General features: G+C 25.6%; 1 protein-coding gene across 1 annotated transcript in view; it reads left to right on the top strand.

The window, feature by feature from the left end:
* LOC129613613 (DC-STAMP domain-containing protein 2) overlaps window positions 1-19410 on the top strand; it is a 43375-nt gene that overhangs the window by 3079 nt on the left and 20886 nt on the right. The window contains exons 2-15 of the mRNA XM_055527744.1: window positions 3459-3522; window positions 3610-3760; window positions 3826-3985; window positions 4330-4450; window positions 4520-4659; window positions 4727-4940; window positions 5001-5154; window positions 5219-5387; window positions 5452-5616; window positions 5682-5825; window positions 5880-5985; window positions 6056-6127; window positions 6193-6333; window positions 6388-6415. Coding sequence (XP_055383719.1) covers window positions 3459-3522; window positions 3610-3760; window positions 3826-3985; window positions 4330-4450; window positions 4520-4659; window positions 4727-4940; window positions 5001-5154; window positions 5219-5387; window positions 5452-5616; window positions 5682-5825; window positions 5880-5985; window positions 6056-6127; window positions 6193-6333; window positions 6388-6415 — 1829 coding nt within the window. The remainder of the gene's footprint in view (window positions 1-3458; window positions 3523-3609; window positions 3761-3825; window positions 3986-4329; window positions 4451-4519; window positions 4660-4726; window positions 4941-5000; window positions 5155-5218; window positions 5388-5451; window positions 5617-5681; window positions 5826-5879; window positions 5986-6055; window positions 6128-6192; window positions 6334-6387; window positions 6416-19410) is intronic.

Genomic DNA, 19410 nt, shown 5'->3' on the forward strand with positions numbered 1-19410 from the left:
GTTTATTTTTTTAAATTTTCATTAACATTAAAAAAAAGTCTACAATAATTTCATAATGCTGCTGCAGTACTATTGCTGAATATCATTTTGATTCAATAACCAATTTCTTATCTTGTCACACATATTTTAATAACTAAAGCTAGGTAAAATGAAAAAAAATCATTAAATTCATATCCGATTTTAATGATGGACCCAAAAACAAAAAAAAAAAAAATATTTATTGAAACAAATTCAAAATGAATACAAAAAAAAATTATTTTTCATTTTCATTGTCAACGTGAGGATTATAAGAGCGGCAGCACGCACGTTGTGTAAACATTACATATTTTTGGGTTAATCATGCAATTGAAAATTAAAGTTGAAATGATGTGTAGAGTACATATTTGATTTTAATTGAATAATTTACTTTAGTTATTAATAAATTTTTGTTTGAAGGTTTGGAATATTAAAAATGTCTGATGAATATTATTTGAAAATTGGATAACGGTTCTAATCACATCAAAGAATCCAAGCAGCTCGTTAGTATTTAGGAATAAATTTAGATACCAGATCAGTATTTTGGTATTATACGCAGGCTTATTCGCTAAAATAAGTAGTCTGAATTAACTAAATGGACTAATAGAAAAATGTTGGGGATCTCCTACATTTTAAGACTCGTTTTCAATTTTTTGTGATCCAGTAAATAATGTACGGATCACATTGAAGGTATATGAGCAAATGCTTTTAATAATAAATATTGCGGGAAGGATTTGACATAAGTATAACACATTGTAGTTGAACGAGTTGCGTGTTTCAATCATGCAGATTGAAAATTACAGTTTTCAAGCAGCTGTAGAGGCGAGAATAAAGATAATTAAAACATTAAAAAGAAACTGCTAATACTAAAAATCTTTAACAAAGCAAAATAAATTTAATTTTATTTTTTTCTACACTATTTGTTACCTTAACAAGATGCTTTTCCGTCTAGACACTATTATATTCGATAAAATGCGGTAAAACAACATAAAATTTTATTAATTTTTTTATGAAAACCATAGTACATAATTTTCATAGTACAGAAATACAAGGTAGACTAATTTTAATAAATAAATTTGAACGAAATGGAAAAAAATAATTGGAAGAAAAATAATAGTGTAGCAAGATTTATTTTAAAATTTGAGAAAATAATTTAAATATTTGAGATCAGATTTAAAATATTTTAGAGTTATTCAGAAAATAATAAATAATTTCGGAAGATATGTTGAGGAAACTTTTCCATATTAATTACAAAATCGATCGATCTCTTAATGGATCGTCCAATGAAATAATTTGCAAATTTAATGAACTCATTAATCTTCTCTTTTTAAAAAAAATATATTGTATAGTTAAGCTTTACACGGTGTGTATTATTCCACATACAATATAAATAAATATTCAACGATGTAAACAATTTATTATAAACACAATAAGCTTTTTTTTTAAACAAGAAGTAAATAAATTTCATAAATTTGCATAAGTGTGCTTGCAGTTATTAATAAATTGCTATATATTTTATAAATTTTTCCTATAAAATCTTCTTGTTGACATACTTAATAGAGGCGTACTTGGTACTCCTATGAGATTAAAAATCAATTCTAAAGAATTTGCATTTTAAATAAATATTTTTAAACTTTTATACTGGTTTTAAAATTAAAATCTTTTTACAATATTTTTGGTAATTAGCTATGCATTTATAATTTTATTGAATTTCCGATTATTTATAATTATTATTGAACTTCCGAAAATTAATTAAACGCATTTAAACGCCGATTAGAGTAAATTCAATAATTATAATTAAAATTTTAATGATTTAAAGTAAATTCGAAAAGGATTTAAAAAGAGAAACTTGTTAAAAATAAATGTCAATTCCGAGCTTAATTATATTTTAAGATAATTCGACCGGGATTTTCATATGTTCCGGGATTCGACCCGGAATTTTCATATGTTTATTTCAAGCGATAATTATATATGCCCAAGTATAAGAAGAAAAGAATGAGGAATTGATAAAGAAATGAAAAATGAATTTCAGTTTAATTTTGTTTTCAACAATAGCAGAAGATGAGATTCATGTTTTAATGAAAATTCTTGTAATCGTGCCTAAAAGAGAGAAATCAAAGTATATTGATTATTCTAAATCATAATAGCAACAAGAAATAGTTACTTTTTTCAATTTTAATGTGAAATTGTGCGCTCATTTAGTTGAGATCATCATGTGAGTTCCCTTTAACACGGAAATTTTTTGAATAAACTGTCGAATATTTTGCCTTATCATCTTTTTAATAAAAGTAGAAGTATAACATCCGTTTGAACCAATTAATGGGATTTAATGATTCACCTATACAAAAAAATATTAACATTAATTTCTTTTTCTTTGTTTTTAAAAAATTAAAATAATAACTTACCCGAATTTATAAGGCGGACTTACCGATTTAAAGAAACATTATAGTTACACAAATGGTTTTTTATTTTTATAAAAATATATGATCGGAAATTCCATCAAATAATGTTACATCCGATTCAAATTAATATTGTAAATGAATAGGATATTGGAAAAGTGACATATTATTTATTGGTGTGTAGATAATTTTTTATGATTTTTATATCAAAGATCATGTGACCGACATCAATAATATTTCAATTTCAATCCGAGCTTATGAAAACTTTAATTTATAAGAATCTTATACAATACAGGATCTACATAACAATAAAGAGTTTTTATGTAAATGTTGAAGCTTAGATTGGATGAAAATCAATGCGTAGAATAATTAGTCACTGAGATGCCATCTAGTACACAAAAGAACAACTTTAAACCATACCTTATATTTTTATATGTTAACATTATTGCATGCACTGCAGATTCACCGCGCATTATGGACGTATGGATTATAAAAATAGCCTACAATAAACCAGAAATTTTTAGTATATAAATTTTGTTAATGAAAATTATTGCAATAAAATTCAAAATTCATCCTTCACACTCGAACTTATGATTAAAATCTTCACTCAATAAAATTCACTTAACAAAATTACATTAAAAATATTTTTAATTAAATGCAAAATAAACAAGTTTAAAATTTGTGATTTTGACATACAATATTACATATTATTATGTACCAATGTATGTATGTATGTATAAAATATATTAAAAAAATTTTTAAAATTTAAATAAAAATGTCAACTTCTGAAAATATAAATTTGGCAATTAAGAACCCATTAAAATTAAATTTGCCGAAAAGACGGTCAGATGCAATTTAAAATCAAAATTGCAATAAATTTTTGCTTAATATTTTATTTTTATTTTCCAGAAACAGTCTGAAGAATGAAGCTAAAGAAATGTTGCTGTTATTCTATTCTTGTGTGTTTACTTGGAATTCTAATTGCAAGCATTTGTTATTACGCAATAATATCAAATTATAAAATCTCAAATATCAACAAAACAGCATTATTTTATGCATTTCTTGGAATATTTATTACAGTTTGTTTAACCTTCAGCAAATCATTAAGGTCATATTAAAAAAATAAATTTGATGCCAAAAAACGAAAAATTTTTTGTGAATTAAAATTTTTTAATTTTTTTTTTTTCGATAATAGATGTCATTTAGTGCTAATGATTCCAATTATATGCAGTGTTAAAGGCCGTTCATTTTTAGTAGCATATGCATTGGTATTAACTGCAACTGGTCCAGGTTTGATTATAACAAAAAATATTGAAATTTTATCAAAAAGTCTTACATGCGGCCAGGTTTGTCGCTAATAATTTGTTTTATTTTTGTTGAATTTCATTTGACATATGTAAACATATTTTAGGAACAGCTAAAGGAAGCTCTCAAGGAGATTTTGGATATTGTTAAATCACCATTAATTGCTATTAAAAATTCTGTTAAAATTGCACTTGGTGAATTGGAAAAAGTTTTAAAGAAAATTGAATTGGTCTTTAAAGAAATCGTTAAATTGCTCAAAGAAATATGTAAGGCCGGATTATAGCTCTTGAATCATAAAACAATAATAAGGTTTTGAAAAAAAATTCAGTTGAAAACTGCTAAATTCAATTCAATTGATATCTGGCAAAATCCTAAAAGTCGATCAAAAGTTACCTTAACTAATTTCAACAACTAAAATTGTACTATTGAGTGGTAAAGTTGAATTTAGATCTGAAATTAGGAAAATGTTCATAAATTAATTGTCTTCGAAACAACAATTTCAGTTGTTGAATGAGACTGGCATTTCGTTATTTGCCTCCTAAATTTGAAAACTGTATTATTGTAGAACACACGCCATAAAATCTGTAAGTGTACATTAATTTTTTTTCAGTGAACACCATTAAACAAGGTTTTAGTTGGCTAACAAGTAGAAGTATGATTTGTGATAAAGAATTGGGCAATCCATTTGAACGTTGTATTAAAATATCAAATGATACTATCAATGAATGCGAGTACATTGAAAATATTTTCTTTTACAATTTAAAAACTTAATTCCACTAAAATCACACGAAATATTTTAGAATTGCAATGGAATCAATTAAATCTGTATGCCAGGTGGCACAAGTTTTTACTGGACTCTGTTATTCATTAAAATTATTCGATGTTTTCTGTCAATTTCAAGATTTTATTAGTGATACAATTATTTTGCAAGTAACTGAAAGTATTACCAAATTTCCACAAAAAAATTTTATTATTTCTTTGGTTTCTAAAATTTATTATTATTTCAGGAATGAAGAAGTTTCAGAATGATTTGCATAATATTTTTGATGCATCCATAAAATTTGATCATGATTTTTATTTTGTTACAAATCATTCAAAAAATTGGTCTGAAATCGGTAATGACATTAAAGATGACATTCATGGTGAATTAAAAAATTTCTTTGTGATATTTGGTTGGGCAGAATTTTTAGCTGGTTTTATGTTTCTAAGATTGATCTTTAAGTAAAATTTAGGAAATAAATTACATTATTTAATTGTTCTAATGGTGAGGCTTAATTTTAGGTCAATGTATTATAAACACAAATATATGACAAGTAATCAATTTGACAACTACTTCATAACTAAAGAATTTGTTGATATTGACAATCAAAGAAAAAGTATGAGGAAGGAATTAGCGCTGCCATTAACAAAGAAGGAGGAAAGGCGTTATGTGAAGGTATTATGTAAAATTTGTAATGCTTTTGATTACCTTAGCAATTAATTTAAAATAATTATTCCAGATCTCCTCAATGACATTTGTCAAAAGTGAAATTTTGAAAATTGGAAGATCTGTGATATTTTTGATAATAACAACAACTCAAATATTTTGTACATGTCTCATTGATTATAGCCTTTACTCTATTTTAAATATGATGCGGCAAATTGGTCTTACAGAGGAACCATTACAGGGTATGTTAGAATTATAATATTTTCAATTTTAATCAAAGAAAATATGTGATCATTTTAACATCAGCTCCATCATTTTTTGGAGTGGAAGTCTCTGGTGTTGGTTTTTTAGCTGACATATATAATGGAGTTATAAATTCATTTGAACCTTTAGCAGCAAAATACGAAATGGATCCAACACCTTGCCTACCTATTCCTCAACCTTTGAATTTTAAACGTTATTACCAAATAGGTAATAATTAAATTAAAAATTATCTTAAACAATCTCTGTATATTTTAATTTTGACAATTGAATAGGTGCTGTACTAATTGTTTGCTGGATATTTTTATTTATGGAACCATACGCTTTAAGATTTCGCCAGATAATAATGAAGATTTTTTATCCAGAACGTGCAAAGGAACGTGCCGTTTGGTTATATAATGAAATTCTTTTGAAACGAAGTAATTACGATTTGGAAAATATTTAATTTTTATAAATTGCTTTAAATTTTTAAGGTTGTTTCATTAAAATAGCAAGACGACAAGCACGATCTAAAATTCTTAAAAATGGTGAAGGAATGGAATTTAGTTGCATGGATTGGATAAGAGCTAAAACTAATCAGTAATTTTATTTCATATATTAATGGCCATCATTTTATTTCAAGAAAAATATTTTCCATGTTATTTTTTAGGTGGTATATTTTTCGAAAAATATTTGGTGAAGGAAAGAATTTGTACTGTGTTCTTTGTGCATCATTTTTAACGTAAAAAATATCCCAGATTATTAATTTTAACATTAATAAAATTAATCTCTTGACTTTTCTTTAAGAGATCAAAACGCTGTAAAATGTGAAACGCCACAATGTAAAGGAGTTTATTGTTCTGAATGTTATAGAGAATCTGAGAATATTTGTTGTCTTTGTAAATCTCCTATTGAATATGGTGATGCAAGTGATGTTTCAGAAGAACTGTAATTTTATTCCTATTGAATATAGCATTAAATTGATTTTTAAAATTTTTTAAGAGATTCTGATGATCTCGGTGAAATTAAAGTGAATAAATATTGTACATAAGAATCTGAGGTCTCCGAAAATTTAATTTTCAATAATTTAATTGTTTTATAAAGTATATGTACGTAGTTGTAGTTAGTTTATTTACATCACTGATTTGAATAAAATTATAGGTTCCAATAAATTATAATTCGAATATGAAAAAGTCAGCTATTTTTTTAGTTTCTAAGAAGTTCGCGGGAAGAAAAATGTTAAGAATAAAAACATCAATCGTATTTACTTTAGTTTAAAAAAAAATTGCATATATTTCGGCGAACATTTTAATATTTAGTTACTTAATCGTTTTCAATGTTTACAATATTTAACACTAGATGGGAGTGAAATCACAAAATATAAAAAATTCTAATTTAAATTTTCCTAAAAATCTTAAATTTTGTAATTTAATAGTAAAATTTAATTTAAAAATGATCTTGAACTGAAAAATTAACGTAAAGATAAAAAATAAAAAAAAAATTCCTAATATCCTTTTTATTGTAAACATTAAAATTTCATTCAAATAATTATCTAACTAAATGGTGAAAAGATTGCTTCATTCTCATCAAAATTCAAAACATAGAATTCATAAATTGTGTTGAAAGAAAAAATTTATTCAATAATTTTTATCATTTTAACCTCATTTTTTCAAGGTTTAAAAAACTCTTTTTAAACTTTCTATTTTATGAAATGAATTCATATTAGTCTCAAAGCATAATTAAAAAAAAATTTATGAAGAACGGAGATAAATAAATAGGAGTTGGCTTAGTTAACTCTAGGATATATCGGCAAATTTTCGGGATTTACAAGTACAATGCGTGTAAATTAACTTTAAGGAAAAAGTAGTTAGCATTTTGAAGAATAAATTCAATAGTTTTGAATGTTTTCACATTACCGCATTTGAGAACTTTAACAGTAGCTTGATTTTTCAGAGAGAACCTTCAGTTTCCTAATAGATTATGTTAACGTGGTGGGTGACTACCCCATCGCTAGTTTTGGAAATATGTTTATGATACTATAACAATTGTACGCCAGCTATGACTTGAAAGATATTTCAATAATTTTTATGAACTCTTCAAATAATAGACTTTCTTAGTACAACCTTTGATTGGGAGGAATCCTCACCGGCGCTGCTTTGATACTAAATTATCAAATTTAAATTTCTGTTGGGATTTACGCAATTCAAAGAGTCTTTTTAACTCATTTGTAACTCCTGCTTGTAAATCAGGTATGACAAACAATTTATAACACCACTGTGAAAATAGTTTGCATACTGTTCTTAAAATTGCTATTGTTAGTACAAGAGAATAATATCTATTTAAATTTGTTTACATAGACCGTATAATATGCCTGCATCCCAAATTTAAATATATTCACACTACATACACGTTTATTAATGAAATCTACATTTGAATCCTGATAAAATTTATATAAGTTGAAATTATAATTTAGTTAAGTGCAAAATTTAGAATTTAAGGATAAAAAATATAAGAATTCTAGCAATGATATTTAATTAATCTAGTTACAAAATTGATTTGTTTTAAAGTCAAATAAATTTCAATGATTTGGAATTGATTATATAACAAAATATTTATTCATCAATTAAGTATGTATGAATTTTTCAACTGTAATTTCACTTTCAATTACATGAAAATTTAAAAGGTCTATTAAATTTAATAACATTATTCTCTAATGCACTAAAAAATATGAAAAAATCTACTATGCTATTGAAACGATCTGCCAGGGTCTATAAATTTGCTGGAATAACTGGATGGAAAACTAAGTTTCTACTGTATATTCCTCTAGCAATATTTTATATGAAAGAACGTTGTACTTATGTGGCACAGTAATAATAATAAAACAATTCATTTACTGTTTGTACAATGTACAATAGATTTACCATATTATATTTGGGCCTATATGTGATATGTAAAGATAGTTGAATAACATCAGTTAAGCCTTCTACATGAAAGTATGTTTTTGAAGCATGAAATAATAGTCGGCACCGTTAATTACAAAATTGTTAAGAGTTTCAATGTTTCTTATGTATGAAATTTCGCTTGTGGAAAATAATCCACATTATTATGTAAGTACATACAAAATTTTTTTGTTGTTTATTCATTTTTATACTCTTGTCTTTTGTCTCATTTTAATGAAATTCTAACGTTTTATATCCTTGTAAATTTTATAATATCCTATCTTCCTCTCTATGATATACTTTATAATAGTTTTTTTTTATTATAGAAAACTATGCTGTTAAGCAGAGATTTATTAACATGATAAGTGTGTTTGTTTGTTTGAGTAAAGTTTACTATTAAATAGGAACGTATAGAAAATTTTATATGTAAAGTAGAGCAAAGAATAGTTTTATGTCGCTTGGAGACATTCACATAATAATTGTTTGTGTATAAAATCGCAAATTACAATTTCTATGCTCTATGCCCCATCCAACCCGCTCCCACTCTTTTGTGTTATAATTTTTCACTCTAACACTTATTTAATTAATTGTTTTTAAAGAAAAAATAAGGAAAATAGAAAATTGTGTATTTTTTTTCTTTTCACTCATTCCTTTCACTTTTTCATTTTTTTTTTTAAATATAGAAAAGAATTTTACAAAAGTTTTGTTTAAGAAAAGTTTAATTAAGTTTTAAAAGTTTTTCAAATTTTAGGATTTGTTTTCTTTTTTGAATTATGTGAAAATTAGTTAGAAATGATAAAACACTTTAAAAAACTAAATAAATTCTTCATTACATAATGAGTTTTCTATATAGTTTGTGTTTGTGATTACTATAATTACAATTATTTAGACATGTAGAGAGAAAAGTAGAACAATTACGATTATGTACAATTCCATAGTAATCCCAATAAAATATAATACAGAATTCACGTAATTGTCATTTACCATTATTTACTTTGTATTTACGGAGGTTAGGTATAAAAGTGATTCTACTTCATAATATTCAGGTATATGATCCTAATCAGCAAAAGTGTATTTCTGACATAATTAGAAAGTGTGATTGCCGACTAAAATTTCCAAATATATTTTATATTTAAAATAAACAATAATTGCTTTAGACATTGTTTTCGTTCCTGAAATTCTTAAACAATCGTAATTTCTCTCTTAAGCACGTTTCTTTAGGTCAGGACAATTTGGTCTTTTCTTCTTTCTCGTTAGTTCAAGAATTTTTAGTCTTTTAATCTAGTATATTTATATTACATTTTCTTATAATTTTGAGTTTGCTTAATTTCTATTTTTGCTAATAAGTTGCTATTTCATTGGAACGGCTAGGCAACTAGATTTTTGGATAGACCCACGAACTATATATTCCACACTTGTGATATTCTTAAAACACCTTGCCATATCAAAAATTGTGAAAAATTTACTACTTCTCATAGAAAGAATTACCCATAATCAAAACTCTTGACCCTATATGAATTAATAAGAACGTTGATTAATTAAATTTTAAATAAAATAATTAAAAAAAAAAATCAAAATTGTATCATTAAACGCATAGCCTCATTACTCAATAAACCACATATAAGATTTTTATAGAGATTTATTATAAATAGTAAAAAATATTAATCATTAATGGTCATAATATCATAAATTCCGAAAAACAACAAAAAAAAAATGGAAAAGTCTACACCTCCCAAATAACTTTCAAGATTATAAAATTAAATTTTATAACCTCAATAATTTTCCATTTAATCTCAATAAAATAAAATCATATGACCAGACATAATCTTTTATTATTTTCCTCTAATATCGTTTGGAAATGAAAATAGAGTCGAACATTTTAAAACAAATTCAACATAACACAAATGTAAAGTGCTGTCAATAGTATTATAAGAGAAATCTTAAATTAATTCAGGTGAAAATAAAGATGAATTGAAAAAAAAAAAACAGAAAAAGTAGGCAGGTGGAAGGCAATTAAAAATAATTTTTTTTTAAATAAATCTTCTATTCATGCACATTTTCGAATATAAATTCTAATGACTTGCCGTTAATCAAATCTATTAATGGTTTAATAAATAAAAAATAAAAAAGCAGAAAAAGATGCTAAACTAGATAGTCTGAATACGCACTGTAAGTTATATACAGCAGTTTGAAATCTAAATACTAGTCATTTGATAATAGTAGATGTTATACATGGCAATTATGAGATATCTATAAATTACTTACGGTTTGAAGATGTTTGTAATACTAGATAATGTTTCGTAAGAAAGTTTGTTATGAAACGTACCATTTACCTATTCAAACACTATGAACAGGAAATAGCTTTGATTTTGAGTAAGCAACCGGCACTTCAGTTGAGTCTTGAATGTAAACTGCGTAAAAACAATCATTTCTACTTGTAAATCTATAATAATCACTTGTTCAAATAAATCTCCTGTACTGTGTTCATTGTGTTCTCGTTGGAAGCAGCACATGAAATTCTTTTAGATTGCATGTTTTAGACAAATAACTGTGTATGTCCTACGTGTTTTCTAATTCCGAGTCAAAGCAAGGTAGATTGCAAAGTACATTTGTGCTATTACTTGTAAATCTGTTCGAACAAATCTCCTCCATAGTCTGGATTAGCTGGAAACAACATATTAAATTCTTTCAGATTGCACTTCTCTCATTGTGCTTCTCAACTGTGTATATCCTACTTGTAGTCTCATTAAAAAAATTTGAAAATGTTCGACCTAAAAATAAAAAAATCTATATTAGAGAAAAAGAACAATTTAACTTTCTAGTTATCTGGGCAGAGGTCATGAGCTATTAATAAGTCGAATAGGTTTAAATTTATCCTTGTGCTCAAACAAAAGTTGTGGAATTCTTCAATAATTTTTCATCCGTTATCCGTTAAGATTTTTTGGGCTCGTTTTTGAAATCTACACCGTACTTGGAGTAAATTAATTTGAATTAATTTGTTAATGAATTATAAACGCAAACCGAAAACTCGGGTACATTTTTATCTACAAAAAATCGAAATATCGAATAATACAATCGAAATATGCAATGTGATAATAATAAAAGATAATTTTTTCTGTGGAATAATAAAAGATAAATTTTCTGTGATGGTTTTTTTGTGGAATAAAATTTAAGTCACTGGACCGGCACACATGTCTAAGTGTGTGGTAATTTAATTTTTTAGAAACAAACATCGGTTAAAATGATCACCGCTTTTTTTCTCCTGTTTTGTATGCTTTCTTGCCAACTTCAAATATTGACCGCTCATAAACATATGCGTGGATAATACTCACGTGTAAGGATTATGATCATTACTCATAGGATCTTTAAAAAGGGGACTAAACAAAGAATATTGTCATTTGATTTTCATGCTTTAAAAATTTTTATTATTTTATTTTTCATAAGAAAAACAAGTATAAGAAGAACAGAAAGGGACAATAAATAAATACAAAAATATTTTTTATGGTTAATTTTTAAAATGTAATTCTTTAGTGACTCCGAAAATTTTGTTAGAAAATCTGGTATTTTTATCTGTTTTCAATTGTTTATTTGTTTTTATTGCTTTAAAAAAAGGACAATGGATTAGAATGAATTGGTTTTTATGTAATCTGTTTCGTTTTTCTGAATCTGGTAGCGTCAAATCACATTTTTTTCATTTTATAAATATTTCTTATTGTTATGGAAATTAACGAAGATGACCTGATGGCTATTAAAATGCCCATCCTATAAATTTTAAGAGCTTGTTGAGAATTATTTATTATTAGAATTTGAATTTAGGTTTAAGAGATATTTAAATAACGATGGGATTATTTTATTATTAAGATCATAAGCTACTGTATAATTATATTTGAAATTTAAATGTTTAGTATGTGTACGGTAAAAAAAATGAAATTCTTAAAAATAATATTGAAAATTTGAATAGAAATTAATTGATTCAAAAGATTTTCAAATAATTTTGTTCAAAGGTGGGAAGAAATGGACAACAAACGTGTTATTTAGTAAACAAAATGATTTTTTAATGAATAAATTTAAGCGTTTTCATACCTATAGTGTATCCCTCTCATATTCATCTTTCACATCATTCAATTTCCTTTTTGCTACAGGGAAGCCTTTCCGTTCCATTGATTTACATGGAAGCAATTTTAACAAAGAAAAAGAGGTGGCTCCATTTATTAGAATATGTAAGTTTTTAGTTAACTTTATATTAATATATCCAATATGAAGAGCCTGAATTTGGGATACTATACGCAATAATTCATTCAATTGAGTTCAGCTATGAACTGCATTTAGATTATCATTCATCTGAGCAATTTTGGAAAACAAATCATTTCAACAAACAATTTCATAAGGTTTAGTTGAATGACATTGACATATATGTATACAATTGGCAGCACATTGCCGTAGGCAACCAGGAAGTTCATTGATGAAAAAGTAGAAAACTAGATGTTTTATAACAGAGCCTTGTTGAACTCTCGATTGAACAGGAACGTCAGAAGAGCATTTAGCCAGGCCCATTCCATCATTTATGTCACCATATTTCTATTATATCTAAAATTATAAGAAAACGTTTTTAATTTTTTATAGTTAACTTTTAATTTTAATTTATGTTCTCTAATACTACTGTCTGTGTAACTAAATTATTCTACTATACAACTACATTATTCTTAAGTGTAATATGTTTTTATTAGTTTTATCACTCCCATTTAATTTGGCATAATTTATTATTTTTGCAATTATTCATAATTGTTAAATTAAAATTATAATTAACACGTTTAAAACAACATATTTCGAACACATGTATTAAACATATAAAACATGTTTTATATGTCTAATACATGTTGTATCTATCTATTCAAACAAGTATACAGAATAACATACGCTAGAATAAATTGTTTAATTGCTCTGAACAATTCAAAACACTTTAAAATAATTATCTATAATTTTTTTGAATGTAAATATGTCGAATTCAACTTTCATGAAGATTTATTTTTTTTCAATTAAAAATCCTAGTTGAATTGCATCGTATGCACAAGCAAAAAATCAATCAATTAGGTAACAAAACAACAAAAAAATTGTATGATACAAGAGAATGAAAGTAAACAAAAAAATGGAATAGCCCCGGGTCTATTACCATAAAAAGGAAATAAAGTTGTTAAAACAAAAGAAAAATTGTTGCATCACCAATACTTTTTTGTTAACTTTGTGTAATTTAATTGGGAATAGATTGTACATAAGAAATCACAGTGTAACAAAGGTGAATGAAAATAATTTAATTAGAGTGTGTGTGTCTCTGTTGGAATCATTATAATCTATGTTATAATGAATACTTGTGCATGAATGAATATTTATTAAATTTTTGATTATATTTGAAATGAATGATGTTTACACTATACGCAATAGTGTAGTAAATAAGAAATATAGGTCTAGGGACACATAAGCAACTGGCAATTTAATTTTTGATTTAGAGTGTATGGTATGAAGCCAACTCAATTATTTTTATGTGCGGCTGAAATATTTTATGGTTTTGATTTGAATGATCAGGTGTTTGTTTCAGGACTTTTAAAAGCCATAATTTGTTGACTAATCTTACATATTCGTTACATATTGAATTTTTTATTAGGTTTTTTATTTAGTACCACCTTTGCCATATATATTAATGTTTTAATGATTTTGCGGAGAAAGAGAGAAAAATTAGTAATAAAAAAATACGTGAAATTCAAAGTAACACAAAAATGTTGAAAATGAATTGCTTTTTTACGAATACAACCTGAAAGCAGAAAATTATGTGAAAAAAATGAGGATCAATTTGTACTTATACTACCTTTATTTTTTAATATTATCTCAGGGACTCTTTTAATTTATAGTGCAAAATTATGGAAAAATTTAATAAAATAAGTATTCAAAGCATAAAATCTGAAAATCGTGGTGGTAACTGGAAAAATTCTTACATGTATTCAAAATTTATCTTATTTTTTTATTGTTAAGAACTCCAAAATGAACGTTTCTCCAACATAATTCATCCTACGGGATAAATAAAAATTGTATTTGTACGCTTTAAGTTTACAAAATCAACTCATTTTTCTTTTCTCAATTTCTTTTCTATATTAACATTTTTCATTTTACTTTTCAACTGAAATAAATGAAGAGTTGTTAAGGAATAACTTTTTTATACGGTTTAAGAGGATATTGCGTATGAAACAATTACTTAAAATTCAGAATAAATCAAAATATCTTAACGGCAATAAGATTGACGAACCATTATCAGTAAAATTTGGAAAATTTCATTTATTCTTGATTTGAAATTAATTTTTTTGCAGTACCTTTAAAATTTACAATTAACTTTTGAAAAATTTGGATTATTTTTCCTAATAAAAAAGACATAAGTTACTTAGTATCTCATTCTTAGTATTCTTGTGAATGAATACCTAAAGTGCCTAAATGTTGCAAAAGTCGTCCTCTCAAAGTTGCTCGAATTCATCAGGAGAATGGATCTCGAGGGGATGTTGTAGGGCTTTGTTCCGCACAATAGATCTATATTTTCTAGTCGTGGTTCACTGTTACCCCTTCTTCAAATCTACAAACGCTGCAAAAAATCAATTAATTCAAAGCTGCTGTTTGATACAATTCAAAAATTCATGCAAAATATTGGTTCACTAAGACTGGGTTAAATTAGGCTGAAACAAAGTATTGATCGGGATCTTAGAGAACAGTAGCGTCTTAATTTGAATAGCCAAGTAAAGTAAATAAAATATAACTTATTTGGATAAATCTACTAATGAATTGCAATTCTTTTTAATGTATATATACTCGCTATATCAGGGCTTGCTTTTCAAAGTTTCGGTTTTAAAATACCATCATTTTTAAATTTTTCACAATAAGTTTTAAATTTGGGAAGTCAATGCGTATACAGCAAGTTAATAGGAAAAAAAATGATTTATGAATTTTGCAAAAAATTTTATGGAAAATGTAAGATTCTAACGAAAACTATTGATAATATTCTATGACATTTAAAATATCCAAATGTTGAAAAATTTATGACGACCTATCCTTTAGGTTAAATTTGTTGATAGAACATTAAAAAGATTTTCATTTCAATTTCAATCATAACTGTAAATTACTGTTATAAATTTAAAGAATTCGAAATTTTTATCAATACAACCAAATTTCAGAACCATTTTTTTCTGTATAACACAATTACACATAACACACACTGAAAACAATCAAACACGAATGTGACGGAATATTGTTAAAGGATTTGATTTCTTTTTTCTTTACAAAAGTGTCAATTAATCAAAATCAAATAAATGTCATTATATTTCAAGATTTAAGTATTCCACACTTCATATAACATGAAATATACGTTTCTCCATATTATCCTTTTTCACATAAACTGAACACACAAATATGTATATTGAAAAAGTACTTCGATTCACGTTCTCGCATCCACTTGAAATCTAAGTGAGTCAATTTTTTAAATTGTAAAAATTATTAAATTTTCAAATACGAGGAAAAATTTAATACATACACACGTACGTATGTAAGTTCTGATATAGTCAATATCTGTGTTATTTAACATTGCTATTGCCGCCATGTAGAGGTACTCTTAAAAACAAATGGTAATCGTATATAAATTTTTTCTAATATTATAGATAAAAGTAAATTGTACTCATAAACATCAACCTCCTGCTGATGTTTTACCATTATAAGTGCCTATACATACTTATATGGAATTGATTTAATAGTGAATCCTATTCGTAATCATAGGGATGTTGTCATCTCTATCTTAGCGAGAAGAGATCCTTATTTTCTAAAATACTAATAAAAACCAAACTAAAATAAATGTTGTTGATAACAGACAAATCAATGATAAAATATTACATACATTCATACACGGACATACAGATATTAATAAATAACATCCTTCGGGATTATTGTTGAAAGAATGAAAACAAAATAGAAAAAAAAACTAGGCATAAAAATAAAAGCTAAAAGTTGTTTTTTTTTTTATATTTTATTAAGCATATTAGAAAAGGATATGTGTAATTTGTTAACGGATATTACGAACAAAATAAATTAATTATAAAAATTTTCTTCCTTTTATTATTTTAGTTTTGGTTTTTACTATAAGGATTTCTAATTAATGGACATAAAAAAAGTAAAAAATAAAATAATGAAAATCAACAAATTGCGATTTACTGCCATAACATTAAAACTGAGAATGTTATCATGCTGTGATTAGCAAGCAACCATGTTAAATAATTCTGTTCTTTAATAAAAAATAATAAAATAAAATGAGAATATGTTATAGAGACAGAGAGAGAGTTGATCGGGTCTACTTTGTGCTACACAAGAATTAACATTTCGATTTACACAGAAATTAGAATTATAAGTTTGACAGAAATTAGATTAAGTCATTAAGTGTTTAAAGTTATTACAAGTACTTGTACAATTCTAACTCATTTTTACGACAAGAGTACTCCGTTTATATGACACAAATCCGTTTATGTAAGATTTCAATAATTTAATATCTAAGAATATGCTCAAATCACATTTGAAGTTACTATTAAGACTCATGCAATCTCAACAATTTGAAGTTTTTTTTTTTGAAATATTTGGTGATGTCGTTTTAATAACTTCGGGTATATATTTACGTCAGAAATGAAAATTTTACAAAAAAATATAGGTAGATTACATTTAATAGATTTTAGAGTCACAATAGGAAAATTTGTTATACCCTATAAACGTAATTAGAATAAATAAAATTAGAATGAGGTAACGAGATTAATTTTTAAAGAATTACTAAATTTATACTGATTTAGGTCATCAATATTTTGTTTCTTCTTTGATCCGCTTAATAAAACAAAACTAATTAAATTCGTTTTATCTCATTCAAGATTTTGAATATATTTTCACTTAAATTTTCACATATGCCTTTGCACATATGATATTTTCATATCTACTTTGTTAAGTAGTTTCCTTTAGTATCCTTTAAGTATCGTCTAACATTATCCAAAAGTCTAAAAAAATACTTAAATATTTAAGTTTTGTGTAAATATTTTTTAATATTATTTTTTTCTAATACCAAAAATTTCTAAATGAAATTGTGTCAATGTAACAAGGTTATAAAAAAAAAATTATGTATGAACATGGATAGTGAAAGTATTTTTGGGTCAAAGTGAACTTTGTAATGAAAGGTTTAAGTATGTTCATATAGTTCAAATAGTTTAATACTTATTTAATGCTCTAAAAAATTTGGTTATACATTTTAAGGATATACAGATAGTATATTGTACTATTGGGAATTGGGAACCAGTACGATTTATAAATGTTAATTGTAGCCTCTGGATTGTAAGACCTTTGAGGAGCTTGAAAGGGGCGATAATATTCCCGCATTAAAGTTTTTAAAAACGCAAGTTCGAGAACAGTATACCTTAATTTCATGATAAAATCCTTAATCCAAGTCTGTACATCATTGCAGTCGATGTTATTTTAGAACATATTAAGTAATCATCTTGTTTTCCAAACGGCTTCAAACTATGATTTTTCATTTACGTACTGCTTTTAAATTTTCTTTAAATTCAGTTTATTCTTAAATTAACTGAATAGTCCAATGGATCCACCACCAGTATAGTTATCGATGTTTAAAATTTCAAATTCAATTTCCTAAAATTAAAAATAAAACAGTGTGAATCAACAAATATGATCAAATATACAATTTTATAATATAATCACGGTGTAATATAGAGAAGGCTAATAAAATCTCCTCAAAAACTCCGATTTTAATGAAAAAAAAAAAAACTTTGAAAAACACGTGCTTTCGCCTATTTTATTCAATTTATCTATCCTGGTAGTGAAACATCATCTGTTACGTCTACACTTTCATAATTGCTACTCGAATCGTCACGAATTTATAAAGTTATTTTTTTTATTCAAACTTTTCTAGGTAATTAGAATAATAGTACTGCAATTGCATTACACACCAATAAAAAGGATATATAGGAGGAAAAATAACAATTGTGTAAAAAATATTTTTTTGGCAAAATTTCAATATTCACCTGTGACATTGCAGTTGAACAATTTGTATATTATAGATTTGTTGAATTTGTGTGTGACAAAAGAACGGTGCAGAGGATGTAAAAATGCTGTTTAACTAAAAGTTATGCATCACGAAATCTGAATTTTTTTTTTTTCAGTTTTGGTATGATGACATGCACACATAAGAATCTTTTATACCAGAATTTCGAAAAAATTGTATAGTGTAGAGTTAATAAAAGGTGTTTGACTATTACATAGCTCTTCACTATTACGGTATAGTTGTTACACGATGGTTTATTTTGGGGATTTTTAAATTTTATTTATTCAAAATGAATAGAAAAAGGATTTTTTTTTTAACTACAATTGTGTCATTTATTGTAATTTCCTTTATACTTGCTTTTTTATCTATAAAAAACACAGAAACTCAAGCATAATGTGTTGAGAGCTTTTTTTTTCGAACATTTATAAGAGTAGAAAAGAGGAGAGATAAAAAAAAACGACTCATGAGTAGATTATTTATTCAATTTAAAGAATTTGGGTCAAAGATTTCAAACATTTCACTGCATAATATGCAATCCTTATTTTTATTTTTTATATTTGATAAGTTTTTGAATTTTAAATTGCACTATGCATTTTTACAAAAAAAAAAAAAAAAGAAGAGTTTAGGGATAAAAAATGAAGTGTTAAAGAATATTTTTCATTTTAATGAAATTCAGAATTCTTCTTATCAAGACATAAATTTAAACACAGAACTCAATAGCAGAGTTTTCGTTCTATAGCATTTTTAATAAAATATATTGAAAGTTAATTTAGAAATATAACAAGGAACATTTATCTTTGTCTTAAAAGGACAAGTATTTATAGTCCATAGCTATTAATTTTTGGCACAGAAATAAAAAACCAATTTTGCATAACATTTTTGATCTGAGAATTGCAATGTATCATTTGGGATGCAGACATCTACAGACTATTTTAGATTGATCAACATACAAATTGTATAAGCGTAGATTTC

The sequence above is a fragment of the Condylostylus longicornis genome, unplaced genomic scaffold (genome assembly GCF_029603195.1).
Source record: "Condylostylus longicornis isolate FDR11 unplaced genomic scaffold, ASM2960319v2 ptg000084l, whole genome shotgun sequence".
Lineage (NCBI taxonomy): Eukaryota > Metazoa > Arthropoda > Insecta > Diptera > Dolichopodidae > Condylostylus > Condylostylus longicornis.